Genomic DNA, 19294 nt, shown 5'->3' on the forward strand with positions numbered 1-19294 from the left:
CAGATAAAAAAGTCTCTCATATTTCAAAACCTGATCAACTCCCCACCTCAAGGGCTATTTCAGAATCCGTGATTAAAACTGATGGAAAATCCCATTCCCAAACAACACCTTAAATTCTAACCACCCAAGGCTATGAAAAAAAAAAGTATTACCGATAAGAATTGCTACACAACCCTGCTTACCCCTTGGCCAGACCCCAGATGAGGGGCCATGGAGATGAGTGCTGGGCTGGCTACTCAACCAGAGAAACATGTTAAAAAACAGATTCTAATTCGGCTAGGGGGTAGGAGAGGGCTGGAAATCAGACTTAACGAACGCCCAAGTGATTCTGACAGGACTCAGCTAGCTCTGGAAACCACTGCTTAGAAGATAAGCTCTTGAACTGGGAATCAAGTTAACTGACCCTTGGTCCAGCTGTCCCTGCCGTGACCACCCAGGCACAGCACAGCCTCCGATGACTGCTGGGAAGACGGACACAGGCCTGGACTGACCCAAAGGACAGGAAGGGAGGCGCGACCTTCAGCCCAGCGCGGGAAGTGAGTGCACAGACACAAGGACCCGGTACAGGATCGGCAGCTGTGCTCTCCAGGCAAGGAGCCTGGCTGCTTGAGAGATGGCTCGTGTCTGAGAGGTAGAAGCTGAAGGGGAACTCTCCTGTTCCCAGACGGGGGCTGCAGCTCACTTACTCTGAGGGCGGAGGCTTGGTCCTGGCCCATACGACGGATCTAAGACGCCCTTTTCTTTGCCAGCCTTGTCCTGCCCTCCAGCTGCTTTCAGCGTCGGAAATTCCTCGGGAGAGAAGGATAACAGTCGGCTTGAGGCCCTTAAACCTGTCAAGAGAATCAGAAAGACTCAGGGGGCAGGTGAGACTGGGGTCCATGGTTCTCTGCTTCAGCCTTGGAGCACACTGGCGGCCCCACCACTCTGAGGGCGCTGCTTCCCGCGGTGCCGTCTGTGCTGGCCTTCTGTGCCCACAGAGTGGCACCAGGGTTTCCTGAGGGTGACGAGGGGAGGCTGCCTGCAGACCGCAGCAGGCCCCCTGCCAGAGCTGGTCACAGACAGCAGGGGTTGGGTATGGCAGCTACTGTGGTCTGAGCCTTCCTTCCCACTCCTGGAGGAAGGCAGTATCGTCCTTTCGGCGGTGGTCCTGGGCAGGGGGAGCCAAGCATGGTCTTTGGGGAAACCTATCCAGTGGAGTCAGCAGCTTTTGGGTGGAGGTAATGCCCCTCCCCAACACCTCACAGCTCACACTGCCTCCTGGATTGTCTGTCCACTCTAGTAAACCATTTCCTACAAAGCTCCTCAAGTTCTGCAAGGCCAAACACTCTAACTCTTATAATCCCAGGAACAACTTCTTTCCTTGTTCTTTCATTCAGTGCCCAACACTATCAACCCCTGCAGAGAAATAGCCTTTCCTGAGCGTCGCTCCTACCACTCAGAGCAAGGAGCACTGGGACCCTGCGATCATCTCTTCGATGAACGGGTACTGAAAAGTGATGCATTTTAGGGCTTGGAGCGGGACTGGTCCCTTCAGGGAACACACAGCGCATGTGCAGCACCACACAAACTTAACAGCAGCAACATTACACAGTAAAATATCCAACCGTGGCTCACCTTGACCCCCAGACAGACCCAAGTCTGTCCCTAGGAATCATTGATCAGAGGACCTGCTGACGACAGCAGACTTTGAGAGAAAGAGGCAGTAGGGTTAGTGCAGAAGCTCAAGGTGGCCATCCGTTCACCATCCCCCTTAGTAAAAAGGTCCAGGGGGGGGTCAAATGAACCCACCAGGGGGGTAAACAGACACATTACTAACCAATGATTCACTTGAGAGACAATCGCCAGGTGTCACGAAGGAGGACCATTGCTCTCACAGTTGCCTCACTGTATCAAAAGGTCACTGGCAGGAGTGAAATATGAAAGTCAATACTTTAAAAGCATGAACAGACGGACTTCCCTGGTGGTCCAGGGGTTAAGACTCCGAGCTCCCACTGCAGGGGAGCATGGGTTCCATCCCTGGTCAAGGAATGATCTCACATGTCATGTGGCCACACACACACAAAAAAGTAGACAGTGTGAAGTCAAAATAATAACCAAAAAAACAATAAAAGCCTAGTACTTTTTTCCTGTCTTGATAATCATGAAGCTGATATTCTAATCATGAATAAAACTTGCCCTCCAGAGATAAAAAGGAGAAGGTGAAGAACTCCAGCATTCACAGCAAAGTCATACTCCTAAGGTAATGCTCACCCAGCACTCCCTCCTGCCCTCTGCTCTCTGCCAGGAGGAGCGGAAACAGCACAGTCAGGGGCTTCTCGCACGGCCCCAGAGGGACCTGCTTGCTGGTGCTTCAGGCAGCAGAGCCCGCGGGCCACGCGCCTCCGGCCTCTGCCTGAACCACACAGGCAGGCCTAGGCCTGGGCCTGGTCCAGGTGAAACAGGCCCGGGACCACCCTCCACATGCAGAGTCTGTCAACTCCGGAAGAACCTCAACAGTGCCAAAGTCGTGACAATGTCTGTGCACAGCCCTGGAAGCCTCACAGGCTGTAACCCCCGCGTAGAAGGGGTCATAGTCAGCACACGTCTTTTCTTTCCTCTTGGGCTACTGGATTCTGCCGCCTCCCAGACGAGCTACCACATGTTGACAGGATATTTTACTGTGTTTTAGAATTATTTTCTAAACCAAGTTTTATTTCCATAAGTAAATCAAAAGGTTCAAAGGTAAAAAGCCTTAAAGAAGAATCAACAGAAACCCTCCTCCCACCCAGGTACCCAATCTTTCCACATCAAAGAAAAGTGAAAGTGTCAGTTGCTCAGTCGTGTGGGACTCTTTGCGACCCTGTGGATTACAGCCCGCCAGGCTCCTCCGTCGATGGGATCTTCCAGGCAAGAATACTGGAGTGGGTTGCCATTTCCTTCTCCAGGGGATCTTCCCAACCCAGGGACTGAACCTGGGGTCTCCAGCTTTCCAGGTAGATTCTTTTCTGTCTGAGCCACCAGGGAAGCCCTGAGCTACATCAAATGTCCTCACAAAATATGCATTTTTCTGTTTTGTTCCCTCTCTTCCTTCCTCTTATGTTTCCCTCCAGAGATTTTTTTTTTAATGCACATACATTTTCTAGAAACGTATTTTCTCTCATCCTGATTTTTTGCACAAATGATAAAATACTCTACGTACTATTCTACGCTTTTTTCACTTAAGAATATGTCCTGGAAAGCTTGCCAGATCAGTAGAAAACTGCATTTTTTTCCTTCTAGCCAAACAGCATTTCATTAAAGTACCATAATTTGATGGACATTTCAAGTGGCTGCTTCCAATCTTTTGCGATTACAATGTGGCAGTGAGATCTTGTGTCACACAGCTGTAACAGGTATCACTTGCAGGGTGATCGCCCCACAGAGGAACTGCCAGGTCAGAGGGTATCAGGCTGGTACTGATAGGCAGTGCCAGGCTGCCCTCCATAAGAGCTGTGCCAACTTTAATTCAAGTAACCTCTATTGTTCCTGTTCATTAAAAACAAGTTCATTGAACTTACTTAAAAATACTTCAACTTCACAGAAATAGAGGGTACAGAGAGCAAAGACCCACTGTGAACAGCCCAGTGAACGGTCTCCACAAAGCCTCTGGAAGGACCTTGTGTAGGTCTGAAAGGCCCTGTCACACCCCCCACCCACCCCTCTCTGCTTGTCTGGCTCCCTCCACCTCGCCCTCCCGGCTGGAGCTGCGTGTCCCCGCCACACCAACTGACTGACATCCCCACTGGAGACGGAGGAAGGGGCGAGTCTTCACCTGCATGGCAACCCAACCCAGAAGGGCCCGTGCTCAGGGCATGAGAGCAGCCAGGTGCGCAGGGCAGTTGGCGCGTGGAGCTGGTGTCTACTCTCAACCATGACATGTGAGGCCTGGCAAGGCCTCGGCCGGCAGGGATGCGCAGAAGACAGAGGCAATGCCAGGACAGGGCTGAGGGTAAAGACGGTGGCCTGCGCTGGTCACGGAGGAAAGGGCAGCTGTGGTCGAGCTGCTCACACCTCCATCCCTCTTCTTCCAGCTCGGAGCGCTGCCTGGTGCCACGCTGTGCTAGAAACACACCCCCAATACTGGAAAACCAGGAGAGTCCAGAGAGAAATCCGGATGTTTGGCTCCTTGCAAAAACACCTGCTGACCTTGGGCCCACAGCCCAGCCCCCCGCCGCACCACGCAGCCACTGTACCCTGGCCTGCCCTGGGGCCATCTCAGCGTGCCACTCAGCACTGACCTAAGGCTCTGGACACTTCCTCCTCCCACGCGCCCTCCGCCATCCCTGGGCTGAACAGCTGTCTGAGTGTGTCTCCCTGTGTCAGGCAGGACACTATGGCAACAAACCCCACGTAACCTCTGCCTGCTCCGGTGCCACCGTCCAAAAGCTAGCAGCTCAGCTCCCAGGGCTGCTGATTTACAAACCCGGGCCGCAAGCCAGCCTCTCCCTGGTGGGGCAGGGAGGAGGCGGGTGCTCGCTGAGTGAGGACTTGTTCCTTTAGCAGCTCAGCCAACCAGGGTGTGCAGGGCCAGCGCTGGGGTCTCCTCCGCACACCTGGGGGACTGTCTTCAGTGATAATGTTCAATGAGACCAGAGAGCTGACATGGTCCGCAGAATCAGCGCCTCCGTCCCAGGCAAAGGCAGTACCTCGCTCAGCAAGGAGAGTCCACAAAGCTTCAGGCTAAAGACTGCCTGGACTGAACTGGGACAGTCCAGAAAAGGTACTCGTCCCTCCCACAACCCAGTGCGACACCACATGCTCACTTACCACCTTCGTGTCCTGCTGGCTTTCCATTCAGCTGTGCCCATGACTTTGGTCCACCTGGAGCTGAATTTGTATTCTGAAAGAAGGAAGAGAATGAGAACAGGGCCAGCCCAGCGGGCTGCTGTCCATGCCCCGACCGTGTCACAGCAAGGTGCCCCGAGGCTACATCGCTGTACCCACTACCACCAGCTGGGCAGGACCCAAGCACACGTGCTTGCCACATAGCCTTCCACTCAGGAAGCAGCCCGGGCTCAGGAAGCACTGGCCACATGACAGATACAGAGCAGGCCGGAGGGCAAGCGGCCAGCCCACGGTCACAGAGCAGAGCCGGAGCCACAGCCTGGAACACGTGCCCACACAGAGCTCCTCTGTCTTGCTCCAGGGACAAGACCAAACCCAACTCCAGTGCGTACCTTAAAAACTGCCACTGCTAAGAGAACACACGCGTGGGAAAGCTGACGTGCCTGCTGTGTCGCTGGCCAGCCCAGAACCACTTCCCATGGCTATTGTCATCTTCCAAGGCCCGACTCCCCAAGCCCAGCCTTCCACTCCCGCCTAACCTGGGCTCGCCAGCTAGGCGCAGCTTTGCTGAAAGCTCCCTACATGCAGACCAGGTGCCAGGCACACCAGGGTCACCTGGGTTAGACACCCAACTAGGGAGGGAGGACCAGGACTTGTTCCCACCCTGCCAGGGTCCAAAGCCCCTTCAGGTCCCCAACCACTGAGCTCAGCTGCCTCTCCCAGCAACGTGCCTTAACAACTGAAGGTAAAGATACACAAAACCAAGCTGACGCAGCGTGACGGCTCATCACCCACTGGACTGGATCCCAGATCAAATAATTTCCTCCTTCTTTCCTCCCCTGCTGCCACCTCCACACACGCTCAGGGCAGACGGTAGTCTCTCCAGCCTGCAAGGCAGAGCTGACCGGGTGCAACAACTCATTTATCAAACACTTGCCCCAGTGACCTGGAATGCCCACAAGCCCTGGGGAGTCTGAACAGCTGGGGGCCGGAGGTAGGCCCCCAGACCAGGAGGCAGAGGCCCCAGGTCACTGCTATCCCACAGCCACCCCCTTGGCGTCTGCAGTCACAGGGCCCCTGGCCCTCACCCACCAAGGGCACCAAACTGGAAGAGAAGGCCTATGGGGCCGGCCAAGGAAGGGTTACTAACACTGCAGCAAATCGCGTGCCCAGAGTCGAACTGCCTCTGAGATGAGGTTTCAAAGCCGGAAAACACTGGGGGTCTCTTCCTCTCACCATCTCTGCAGGAGAGGAAAGCCAGGAAGCGCCAGACAGAGGGGCCGCGGGCTGGCTCCAGGGCATGGCCAGACCCAACCCCAACAGTCCCAGAGCACCCATGCTCCACGGGAGCCCAGGCACTGCGCGGCAGGGACGCGGTGAGCTCATCTCCAACAGGCTCGAAGAGCCAGCTCTGACATAGAGCCGGGGCTGCAGAAACAACCAAGGCCCCTTAACTGCACTCGGTCTCAAATCTGGGAAAGAGACACGAACTCCATGATACCCACTGTTCAACACGCCTCAGTGGACTTAGGCTGGTGAACATGGAGTCTCACATGAACGTAGATTTTTTTTTTCTTCTTTTCCTTTGATTTAAAAGCACAGTTCAAAAAATAATAATAATTAAAGCACAGTTCAGTGTTGGCTGGAGGAGGGTGTCCCTCTGGCAAAGCCATGAATGTTCCCCCCAGAGTGGTTCTTTTTAAGACAGCCAGCGAGTGCCAGGTATCTGTCCAGATTTCCAGCTACCAGCCTCTGTACCCACAGATGCTGATGGACCAAGTACAGTAAGACTTCTTGATTAACCATGATTTTCTGTTTAGAGGTGTCTGAAATACATCAACAAATGAAGGATTATACCTCATTATTCCACAAAGTGTGTTCTGAGAAACGCTAGTCCCCAGAGACAGTTTGCTAAAAGACATTTCCAAGGACAAGTAAATTCAGGGACTGCTGTCCACAATGTCCTTCACCTGGAGACCCAGGACACATCAGCATACTGAAGATACAGAGAGAAAGTCTGACACTAAGAAAACCCAGTGAAGGCGACTGCTTTGTTTTGCTTTCTAAACTCACCAGACTGTTGAACCTCCTGTGGCCTAATGCTTGCTGTCTCCTTATGGCTCTCGCTTCCAGGGAGACACTGGGGGGCCCGGATCTAGCATGCAGCTGCTCAGGTGACTCACCTTGAGCTAAGCCAACAGGAATCCAGCTAGGCATCTACATTCTATCCTGAATCTGGGTCTTTCTTGAAAGTCACTCTTCAGGTTGGCCTCTGGATTGGGCAGGTCACACGGAGCCACCCTTCTCGGCGACAGGGTCCCCAGCACCTACCTCCTGACTGATCGACTGTGTCGGCTTCTGCAAATTGGAGACAGATTTCTGCAAACCCGGCTGCGGCAGCAACTCCGGCGGCTGAGAGGCCGTCACACTGGAACTGGACAAAGGCAGGACACACATGAGGATCAGACAGGCCATGGCCTCAGGGTCCCTCCACACTCCAACCTCCTCTGGCGGATAAAAATACCTCCACCCGGCAGACTCCTAGGCTGACCAAGAGAACGAGAAACTGGACCACATATGAGGTCTGCTCACCGACCCCTAACAGGATGGCCAGTTCTCTGCCTTCCTGCACAGCTTCTGTCTGCAAAGACTGAAAGCCCGCTGTGAACAACAAAGGGGCGAACAACAAAGAGACGGAGGATCTGCCACAAGGGCGGCTACAGCGGTGGGTGGAGGGGCCCCCGCCTCTCACTCCTGACCAAGGGTTCACAGCTCCTCAGGGGCTGACCACTCTGAAACAGGAGATTTTTTTTTTTTAACCTATTGGTTTATGAAAAAAAATATATGCTCAAGGCAAAAATAAATACACACAATACAGAATGTGTCACCATCTCATCCTCCAGAGAGAAACTCTAGCAGATTTTTCTACACACGTTAGCATAGTACTTTTTAACACAAGTGGTTTAACACCACACACACACCTCAGTAACTTGTGTTTTACTCCGTACCCGACATCTTTCTATGACAACACATGTGGATCCACTGCTTTCTTCTAATGACACAGGCGAAAGGCCTAGAATGTGCCAATCTCCAGGTTCTCTTCCATGACAGATAAAACCACAGCGAACTTCTCTGTGTGCTCCACACACCGTGTCCCAGCAGGGGTGGCCCTCCCCACTTGGCCACCTCCCCGACCACCAGGGAGGGGCAGCAGAGACACAGTGCCGGTGTCTGCCGCCACTACCAACGCTCTCCACTTCTCGCTGGCAAACATGCTTCAGCACACCAGCCCCATTCAAGCTGCCTGATGCCATGCCGACGGTGCATTAAGACTGGATAAAAGGAGGGAGCGAGCTTTTGTCCTCTCTCTCTAGAACTAGCAGTAGCAGAGGCATTTCACTGCTTACACTGAAACGTGTAGCATCAGTTTCATTAGAGGCTGCAGTGTTTATGATTGACAGGAAGAGTAACATTGACATCTGCTACCCACCAGGCCCTGTGCCAAGCACGTAAACCGTGTCTTCTCGTCCCTCTCCTGTAGCCGCCCCTGGAGCCAGGGGTTATTTGTACTTCACAGGAGGACACTGATGGTCAGAAGTCAAATGGTTCCCCAGCTTCCACAAAGCTAATAAATGGCCTGGCTAGAAATCACACAGCAGTGTCTGATTCTACAAGTCACACTATACCATGAATCGGGACGATTCCTATTCAGACTGTTAGGAAATGTTTACAATATTTGGTTATTACTCATCGATCACCTGGCCAAATAATCTGTTCACTCTCTACATCTTGTCTGAATTAACTACAGGAAGCTTTGGGCCATTTTCAATTAGAGAAAAGGACCCTGGTTGGCAGGCCGTGATCTGGGCCACCTTTACTTTCTGGGTCCAGAGTATCAGCAGCCAGACCTCAGGGACACAAAGGTGGACGAGGCCAAACTGCTCCGTTTCCACCGTGTGACAAGCAAACCCCAGCAGCCGGGTTCTGCCTGCCGGCCTTAGTGACGCCATGTCCCTCCCTGATGCTTTCCTGCCCGTCCCCGATGCAGGGCAGCTGCATACTGACGCGGAGTGCCTGGACCCAGTGTGGCTCTCCTCAGTGACCAGGTCGTGGGGAGCAGGGCACCTGCCTGTGTGGGGCGCTGCGATCCCTCAATGCAGAAGGCTCCTCCTTCTCCACCTGGGGCTCAGCACCCGGGGACCCCAACCAAAATCAAGCACTCGGCTCTGTCCACAGTGGCTTGTGCAGGAACTGGCTCGAGTCATTGCATAAGCTCCTCTGGGAGTGACGAGGGCTTTTTTAATAAGGCACAAGGGACACTGATCACTGGGACTAGGTGGCTCACAGAAACCCTGCTGTTTGGCTCCAGGAGCCAGGAAGCGAGAAACAACTCAGCAGCAGGACAAGAGGTGGAAGAGGCGTCCTCCAACTCCCGCCCACCGCCCACCCCTCACTCTCACCTCTTTGGGTCTTGCTGGTCCTGCTTGTTTGCCCATCCTGTTCCGTCCTTGGGTACTATCACGATGTTGGGGTCGTTTCCTTTGTTTTCAGACTTCAGGCTTGGCAGGTTTGCAGGTGGTGGCATGCGCCGGGCCGTGGCAACTTTCCCAAGACTTTGTAAGCCATGTCGAGGAATAACTGCGGGGGGAGGGATGGAAAGAGATGTTGCACAGGAAGTCACGGAAGCAGAGATGCTGGGTTTACTCAGCTGCTCTTCTAAACTCTAAGTGATGATGACAATGGCAACCAAACGAAACACGAGGGACAGATCTGCCATGAACACACACAGAAGGAACTTCCCTGGTGGTCCAGTGACTGAAGACTCTGCAGTGCCAACGCAGGGCGCTGGGTTCAATCTCTGGTCAGGGAACTAGATCCCACACGCTACAATTAAGATCCCGCATGCTGCAACTAAAGATCCTGCGTGTGGCAACTAATGCCCAGTGCAGCTAAATACATACATAAAAATACTTTAAACAGAAACAAAAACACACAAAAGTGCCTGGTCGTAACTTGCAGTCACTTCACCAAGGACTTCAGAGACACAGGCTGCTGAAGCCACTGCAGAGGCTTCCGGTTACTTGTGGGCAGTAGGCTCAGGGAGTTTAAGTTCAGGACACAGTGAAGAGCCAGGCCCCAAAACGTCCATCCCACACGGTCACCAGCCCTCTGCAAGGGGAGACTGCTCTGGCCTCATGACAGCAGGGCTGCGGGGACTCAGCCAAGCCTAAGCAGGGCCCCCGACACTCAAAAGATTCTCAGGGGGTGTGGACAGAATCAACAGGAAATTTTCCCACCAAGTTCCGGAACAGCAGAACCACAAAAGCTAAAAAGGGTAACTCTAGTGCAAATTAAATTCCATTCTACCCATCGGGCTCAAAATAGCCAGAGCTTCAATAAGACAAGACAGATGAGGAAAAAATCCTGCTACAGCAGTCAGGAATAGAAGTAGAGGGTAATGGCCTCCCCAATAACTATGGGGGTGACCCCATGGGCCCAGAAGACTGGCTTGTGTGGACCACATCTGTCTGACCAGACAGGGCACCCTAGGTTTTCCTGGTCCTAGACCCGAAAGTCTCACCTGAGGGAAAGCACAGGGTACTGGGCCCCCACCAGCTCTTACCTGAGGATCTGACTGAATCTACTGATTTTCCTTTATACTTGTCAAACAGGCTGAGAGTCGAATACTTGCTTTTCCCATCCTTGCCCTTGGTTATTTGCCCCAAACGATCGGACATTGCGATGAAATGTCATCTAGTAAGGAAATTTTTCTCGGCACCGCTCCCGATCTACCTTTGAAATGGGGGGAAAAAAAGTGTTAATCCACCAGAACCTCTGATCCAGTGAACTGAATCCTTAGGGATCATGGATCTCCTTGAAGATGTGAAGAAAGCTTCGGACTCTGTCCCTAGAAAGATGCCCTTCCCACGCACAGGCAGCCTTTCTCACATTTAAAGAGCATCTTGTAGACACCACCCCACCTCCAATGACAGGAACTCTCCCTGCCTGCAAATCAGCTGCACTCTCTCACTCACCAGCCACAATGAGAGGTAAACTTCACACATCAGGCCCTCTGAATCAAGGACAGCTCCTCAAGGTGGAAAAACAAAGGCTCATTCCCTTGTAGCACAACAATGTAACATCACAAATAACGCCTTCCTCATGGAAAGCTGTCCATTCCCAGGATGAGCAAAACCAAGCCAGAGGAAGTGTACAGCCAGGAAATCACCTGAAGCAGCTGGTATGGGCGCTTTTCAAACCAAAGAACCAGCACCCAGAGGGAAACACCTGTTCAGGCACCAAGAACAGGGCTCTCTGAGGCATGGACAGGAGAGCAGGCCTCCTTGGGGAGAGGAGCCCATGTGGGCAGTACTGTCCACACCTGCCCTCCACTGGGAGAAAATCTTCAAAGGCCAGCCCAGGAAGCAGCGTCTCCTGAGTGCCACCTTCTACCTTTCCGCTGGCTCCTCCAGAAGCACCTTCCTTGTTCACTTTGGCATTCATCGATTTAAATACCCAGTGAGGCCACGTGCCGGGCACTGAGGACCACCGGCTCCAGTGCTTTCATTCTACACTCACCCTTGGCTTTAGGTTCTAAGTTTGATCGTGGGAGAACAAAAACTTGTACAAGTGACTGTTACTTCCCACTGGAATTAACATATGGGGAAAAAAGCTAAAGCATCAACTTAGGCCTAGTGATAAAATTGTTTTCAATGACAAAACGGAAGTGAAAACATCCATGACTCACAACAGGCACCCGGCGTAGCTGCTGCAGTCGTTTCGCCCTATTCTGAAGCCAGCACGGCCGGAGGAGCACAGCCAGTGAGCTGGGCGCATCCGTCCCTCCACTCATGTCACATGAAACACAACACTCGAGCCCTGCCGTCACTGTCTCGGGTGCAGGAACAGAGAAGCACACGCTCTGCATCTGGAAACACTCCAGCACCTCGATGGATACCCAGGGCTGAGCGTCCTGAGTTGCATACAATGTGGAGGGGTCACCTACCCAGCAGTCGCCCTCCTTCACGGAAGTGCCCCTCTCCTCCCCACAGGGCTTCAGCCACCCAGGTACGGTGTGGCATGGCTTAGTTACTAAGTCACGTCTGACTCTTAGGTCCCCATGAACTGTAGCCCGCCAGGCTGTTCGGTCCACGGGATTCTCCAGGCAAGAATACTGGAGTGGGTTGCCGTTTCCTCCTCCAGAGGATCTTCCCAACCCAGGGATGGGACCCGCATCCCCTGCATTAGCAGATGGGTGGGTTCTTTACCAGTGAGCCACCAGGACAGAGCCACCCAAGATGGGTACTTAACTCCCTTCCTCACTCAGATCCCGGTTTAGGCAGCCACAGCCGGCCAGGGAGAGGCCCCTACGCAGCCTAGCGCTCAGGCCCCAGGAGGCCAACAGTGTGGCAGTGGCCAGGAAAGGAGAGCGGGCCCATGAAGAAACAAACGCAAGTGCTCACCAAGATGGCCCATCAGAGCGCTCCACGCCAGCTCCCTCTCCGGTGCCTGCCCACAAGCCAGGGGCTACACACCCTCTATCTTTAAATCCCCGCCTCTAAAGCTGCACACAGGGAGTTTCTGCCACAGTCAGAACTGGTAATAACTAACCTCCCCAGACTGCTTCCCAACGCTGGGCTGCAAGGCCCTGTAGGAAAGAGACTGGATCTTGTCCCATGTCAAAATGACCAGTAATTAATAAGCTTTCAAATGGAAAACCACCTGAAATTCTCCATTAAGACTAGATAAGATCTAATTTTCAGATGTTTCTGTCAGATAGAACAATAGAAAAGTTCACTAGGGTAGGAACATGAACCCCTCCCAATACACTCACGTGCGCGCACACATCACACTATTAACAAGAGCCCTTGAAAACTGCCCCCAAGGTGACAGCCATAGGCAGCCCCAGCCTGCAGGGTTCAGTCCAAACCATGGGTTGGCAAAATACTAGTCAGGCCCCAGTCAATGGCTCATTTTGTAAGGCCCTCAAGGTAAAGATGATTTCCACCCCCCATTTTCACACTTGTTTTTAAAAAACAAAGAATATGCAACAGGACATGTGGTTGGCAAAATCTGCTGACTCTGGGTCTAAAAGGAAAAGCCCTGAACACGGGAAATAGATGGGCACCCCTGAGGAGGCCCTACAGCTCCAGCAGGGGTCCAAGCAGGGCGCCCCACCAAAGTGGGAGCCGCCCAGGCAGAGGGGTGCAGTCTCATATTCATCAGTAGGGCACTACTCCACTGAGGACTCTGAGCACTCTCCACACACTCCCGCGGCCTGCTGAGTAACGGAAGTGTGGATGCCCTAATTCCCAGAACCCGTGAGTATGTTACCTTCCCAGCCAACAGGGACTTTGCAGGTATGATTAAATTGAGGATCCTGAAATGGACAGATCATCCTGGATTATCCGGGTGGGCTTAATGTAATCACAAGGGTCTTAGAGAGGGAGGCAGGAGGGTCAGAGTCTGAGTGGTTAACAGGAGCACAGGTTGGAGTAAGGCTCTTTAAAGGTGGAAGAGGACTAAGAGCAGAGGGGTGCAGGCCGCCCGGAAAAGCTGCACAGGCCAGGAAAGCCCCCAGGAGAACGCAGCCCTGCCGCTGCTTTGACTTCAGCCCAGCGACATCACTGCAGACTTCCAGCATCCAGAACCAGGACAGAATGTGTCTGTTTTGTTTTCAGCCGCTAGAGTTTTATGGTCATCAGTCACAGCAACAACAGAAAACTAATATATTCATTCATTCAACACGTCTTTACCAGGCAGGCACTGCCATGTGTCCACGCCCTGAGCTGGGCCTGGGATACAACCTCCGCCCCACGTCCAGCCTACACGTCTGCAGTCACACAGCTGATTAATAAGAAGCATGTTCCAGAATGTCTCACTTTAGCACTGTCGTGGGAAACACTAAGTCACAGCCACATCTCTGCTCCCCCTGAACCTACAAACACTTCTAAACAAAGCCAGCGGTGCCTTCCTCCCAGCCACACAACTTGCAGGACTACAGATGCAGCATCACCCACTTAAATCCAGATACACTATTCCTTACTGAATTAAAAACCAAACCAACAAAGACAAGTGAAATAAAAATTATTCATCAGACATTCTGGGCAGTCAAAAAAATTAAGACTTGAACTATCACATAATCCTGACAATCCCACTTCTGGGAATTTATGCAAAGAATACGAAAATACTAATTTGAAAAGATGTATGTACCCCAATGTTCATCACAGCATTATTTACAATAGCCAAAAGGATGAACGAATAAAGAAGTTGTGATACATATACACAATGAAATACAAGACAAAACTCTGCCATTTGTGACAACAAGGATGAACCTTTAGGGTATAATGCTAAATGAAATACATCAGATGTAGAAAGACAAATATTGTATGATTTCAACCCACAGGTGGAATACAAAAATCAAACCAACAAACAAAAAATAAATGAAACCAAAGCAAACACACACACAGATACAGAGAACAGTGGTGAGCAGAAAGGAAGGGACAAGAAGAGGAAAAAATGGCCGAGGATCATCTGTATGATGGATGGAAACTTCATTTCTTGTGGTCAGCATGCTCTGGGGCACAAGAAATAGAAACACCAAGTTGTACAGATAAAACATACAATGTTATAAACCAGTGTTACCGCAATAAAAAATAAATCTTAGGGAATAAGTATTCGTTAGTCCAAATTTCCACCAGTTCACTGATACAAACAGATCTCCCTGATTCTGCACTGCCTGGGCCCCGGGGCAGAGGTCAGAGTGCACACAGGTCAGAGTGGACACAGAGCGCTCAGTGGGTTTCCTGGTGACACCACACCACTCAGAACTAACCAGTCCCCCCACAAGAAGCACTAGGGAACCAGAGCCTGACTGCACCCCCACTCTTGGCATCCTGGAAAAAAGTAAGGAAAATAAATGAACCAATGGGAGCTAAGGAGTGTTAATCCGTCAACAATTGTTGCTTGAATTACACCCTCTAAATAACTCAACCCCTCAGCAAATGCTAACTGAGCACGTACTACGTTTAGGGAATATGCTTTCTACTCCTTTTGACAAAAGCCCCTCAGTGAGGCCAAGACAGGAACACGCTGGGCTAACACCTGCTCTGAACCCATAGGCATACTTTTTAGAAGGCCCTTTTCCCACTTTTTAACCAAGTTATGTACTTGAGAACACTACCGGCCGCTCTAGACCTCAGTTTTCCCACACAGACTGAGGGACCACAGCCAGATTTCACAAATGCCAACAGGTTCTAAAATCAAACATACCCAATGTTAATAACCCACGGCCATGAAATTACGTGGTTTATTGTCAAAGCAGCGTCTCACCACACATCACGACTGGATTCTGCATTGCTACAGAAATCTGGGGTGCTAACAGGCAATGCGACTGAGTCACCATTGCTATGGAAACAGCCCCTGTGGGGGAGGGGGCCTGATACTTGTTCACCATAAGGCTCCACGTAGAGCGCACAGATGGACGTCCTTCAGGCCCAATTCTCCCTCCAGCAGGGCAGGCCAGTTACACACAGCCAGCCTGGCCAAACTGCGAGAGGCCGCAGGGGGCCCAGAGAGCAACAACTACTGGTATATACCTGGCCCCTTACAAAGCAAGGTTACAGACACCAGCCTCGGGGCACGCAAGGGTTCTTTGCATGAAGACTTCACTGAACAAATACCAAATACAAATAAACCCATTCTGGTTTCCCCAGCAGCACACAGGTATCCATCTCCTCCAAGAATCGGGGTCACGTCTAGGGCCCAGCTCTGCCCCACCTGCGTCTCTGGCTGCTCTACCTACCCCTGGGTTTTCACAAACATCAGGCCCAGAATACTGCTGGTATGGCTTTACCCAGCTTATGAATATCTGCTGAGTTTCTGGTCTGTCAATACACATGCAAAGATTACTAGTCGAGGGCTCGACTAGCCTGTCACATGGCAGAGACAAACATGTGGGTGTGGCTCGTGAGGCTGGGAGGCCAGAGAACACGCTTCTGGTGGGTCAGGGGCATGTCTGTTCAGCCTGGCTCGTTGGGGACGAACCAGTGGAGACTCCAGGTTCTGTGGGCGGCACAGAGCAAGCCTGGAGCCCAGCCAGGGCTCTCGCTCTGCACGCGCTCCCTTTTGTAGGCAGCAGAATTCTTATCTGGGGTGTTGCTTTTTTTTTCCTAAACAAGATCTAATTTGGGTCCTTGGTACTCCATCTACAGCAACTAGAGCCCCGTCCTGCCCTCCTGCTGGAAGCCCTCCCCACCATACAGGCCCGCCCTCCCCAGGCCCTGCCTGGGTCCCTGGGCATTCTCACCAAGAAAGAAAGAAGCAAAAAGCACCCCAAATCCGTGTGAAGACAACTTTAGGGGAATGAAGAAAAGGACATCTTAAATCCGGATCTGCCTAATCTGGCAACTTTCCTTTCCTAAAAGTGCTGAGAGGCCAGGCTCTACAAGAACAAAGGAGCCAGAAAGATTCGCCCACAAAGGCAACTTAATCCAGGCCCCGCCCCTCCAGACAGTAGTCCCAGCCGTCAGGTCACCAGAAGACGCCTGCTCTCATCCACTAGAGGGAGGACCTCCCAGCTTCCAGCTTATAAAAAGCCATTTCCGAGTAATAGGATTCATTTCACTTCCACTTGGATACCAGCCAGCGGCAGATGCCCGCCCAGCCAGGGACTCCCCAGGGTAGCACTCAGGGAGAGCGGGGCACCCGCTGACACTCGCTGCCCTCCATGCTCAGAAGACACTATGGGTCATCAGTCCGCTTTACAGAGAAGGACACTACATTATGGTCAGGACAGAGCAGTAAACCGTCCAGGGTCACAGGCCACTGAGTGCTGGGGCAGGCCTGGAGCCCAGGCGGGGACACCTGACTGCAGACTCTCTGCCCAGGGACCCTGACTCTAGGCTGCTGGGGCTCGGCCTGGGGGACAGCGAGTGCCCTGGCTCAGACATGTGGCAACCCTGGCTCAAAGGGTGCCTCCTGGGCGACTGTACAGATGACGGGACTGGACAAAGTGCTTAAAAACAAAACATTTTCTACACGCCAATGCTGCTGACCAACAACAGCCAGGTTTACATCGGGGCAAATCCAGGCTTTTCACAGGTGTCCCTGAGTCTGGCAACATTTGGGCAAATCATCTGCTTTCCTGAGCAGTCCTCAATCCTGAGGACACCTGGAGCCAGCACCACGTGGCTCTCTCCTCCAGTCACCGACACTGAAGGGCCCACTGCTCGCTCAGAGAGGGGGGGTCCCCGGGGAAGACCCACAAGCCACAAAAACAGTGCATTCAGCCTAGGTGCCACAGTCACCAGGCACAAGCAGAAGCCCCCAACCTGGGATGAGGTGAAAGCAAAGAAAGATCCCACTGCCACAAAGAACACACCAAAAAGCATGAACCGCTCAGGAATGGAAGCGGAGAGCGAGGCTGGGTAAACAGGTCAGGAAATAAGCAGGTCTGGAAAGGACATGGTCGCCAGACAGTATGCTTGTCCAGTCTCAGTCAGAACATAAAGAACCATCACCACACAATCCAGGATGAGATGAATAAATAATCCCATCCTTCTCCAACATGTCAGCATCTGTGGAAAAAGAACGTTAACACAGGGTAGGTGCCAACCATCAAGTTCTCAGATGTGTGCTGCCCACTCTGTGGCTGCCGAGGGGCTACTCAGCACTGGGCATGTGGAGGTGCCTCCTGTGGAGGGCTGGACTAGGCACCTCCGGCACACAGTACCCTGCCCTGCACTGCTGCGACCAGAACACAGGAAGCAGCAGAGCTGGGTTCCAGCGAAGCTCCATTCACAGAAACAGGAAGGGGGCCGGCACTGGGGGCTGCGGCCACCGGACCCCTAGTCTAAAGGGAGAAGTAGATATGGAAATGGGCTCAACAAAGAGGGGTTCACATATGCCCCAGGATGTGGTGGAGGGTGGAGGGTGGGGAACCCCACCTGGGTTTGCAGGGGAGCTTCTGCTGTCTCGCCCAGCGATAGCACCACCAACTCCACACCTCCGGCTTTCAGTGGCTCCCTTCAGGGCCCCAGTCAGAAAATCAGGTTGGCTGGCCAGAAGCAGGGGACCCCCGCCACATCTCTCCAGGCCCCAACAGGCAGGAGCTGGCCCACCTGCAAAGCTGGAGCTTGGGACCAATCATTCCACCTGCAGGAGCCCCAGGCAGGTGAGGTTTCTGCAGGACAGGCGTGAGGCATGACTGCAGAACACAGCACGAACCTCCACAGGAAGGAGAATAAGCAGAAGGAAAGTAAAGGCCTGAGGGACAACAAAGGGGTGGGAACAATGCAGGAGAGAAATGCGAGGAGGGCCACACCCCCAGGAGACAGCACACTCAGGAAGCTATAGCAGTTAAACATAAAGGCAGTAAGGGCGAAGGCCACGCTGCAGGGGCTAGAGCCCTTCCCCACCCCCACTTCTCCGGCACATGGGGTCTGCAAGCCCTGCCCCCCCGCTGCCCTGAACCCCATCCAGCCCTAAACACCCCCCACCAGAACCAAACCGGGTCACGGGCACCTGCTCAGACACCTTCAACCTCATCCCAATGCTTGCTGGAGGGTCAAATCCAGGACCAACAGGCGACCCCACACCCCTGCCACTCTCGTCCCCACCCCACCCCCGCCGCTCTCCTCTCTCCAAACTCAGGTCAGCATGTCACCTCCACACTGGCCGGTTTCCCTGTGGATTTACTGAGATGAACACCCTGCTATGCACCTCAAAGGCTGGCATCAGGAATAAATGAATGAAGAACACAACACACGCGATCCAAGGCTCTCCCACAGGTCGGGTCCCAGGCTCAGCACCACCATTGGCCCTGCAACACTACTCAATCTTCCCTCTCCTCTGCAGCCAGTGACGCCTCCAGCTTCCTGCCTACCTCCAGGCTCCAGGGACCTCTCTGTGGTCTCACAGCCTATGGACCCTGACGGCAGAGAGCAGACCTTCAAACCAAGACCGAAAATTCTCGGGGGTTCAAGATCTGCCTGTGAATGCCTTTAATTAATTCTTAGGAGACAGAGATGTGCTTTAATGCTCAGAAACCCTCGAGATCAACACTTCACTGCAACCACCTTTTGAACAGCACTGAACTGCCCCGGTTTCAAGGCATCCCACATGAGGGCAGTAAGCAGGGGTATCCAAGGCAACCACACGCCGGGGTGAGGACAGACCTGCGGTGGACAGCCCTGGTCCTGCTCATTCATTTACCCCCAACATGTCTTAGTAACAAGGAATATATGCTTGATACAGAAAAACCGTGAAGCTTAAAAAACAAAATGAAAAATGATCACCCGTCACCCAGCTCCCAGTCACACTGCTGGACCTCTTCACCAGCACAAGTCACTGGGACGCAGGGGCCACTGGGCTGCGATGCTAATTATCTGCCTCCTGCTACTCTTCCATTGTGGTTTTGTTTCCTACTTCAAGAGTTCAGCAACGGAAGTCAAAAACTATCTGAATTTTAAACAGATCATTGTTTAAAAAA

At 52.7% G+C, this 19294-nt stretch overlaps 1 protein-coding gene across 25 annotated transcripts in view; it reads right to left on the minus strand.

Annotated features, from left to right (window-relative positions):
• Positions 1 to 19294, minus strand: part of PRRC2B (proline rich coiled-coil 2B) — an 84431-nt gene that overhangs the window by 45605 nt on the left and 19532 nt on the right. For 20 of the 25 annotated variants that reach the window (XR_015136163.1, XR_015136161.1, XR_015136158.1 and 17 more), the window contains exons 2-6: positions 10427 to 10596; positions 9264 to 9441; positions 7135 to 7237; positions 4786 to 4858; positions 687 to 830 (exon numbers count right to left, since the gene is read on the minus strand). Coding sequence is in view for 19 of the 25 variants with exons in the window: in XM_086324453.1 (XP_086180579.1) it covers positions 687 to 830; positions 4786 to 4858; positions 7135 to 7237; positions 9264 to 9441; positions 10427 to 10541 (613 nt within the window). In the remaining 6 variants the exon portion in view is untranslated. Of the gene's footprint in view, positions 1 to 686; positions 831 to 1816; positions 1901 to 4785; positions 4859 to 7134; positions 7238 to 9263; positions 9442 to 10426; positions 10597 to 19294 lie in introns of those variants that run through there. The other 5 variants (XM_086324450.1, XM_086324447.1, XM_086324460.1 and 2 more) reach the window with 4 other exon arrangements.

Source organism: Bos grunniens, chromosome 11, assembly GCF_055505025.1.
Source record: "Bos grunniens cultivar Pamir isolate PY7600 chromosome 11, Bosgru_T2T1.0, whole genome shotgun sequence".
Taxonomy (NCBI): Eukaryota; Metazoa; Chordata; class Mammalia; order Artiodactyla; family Bovidae; genus Bos; species Bos grunniens.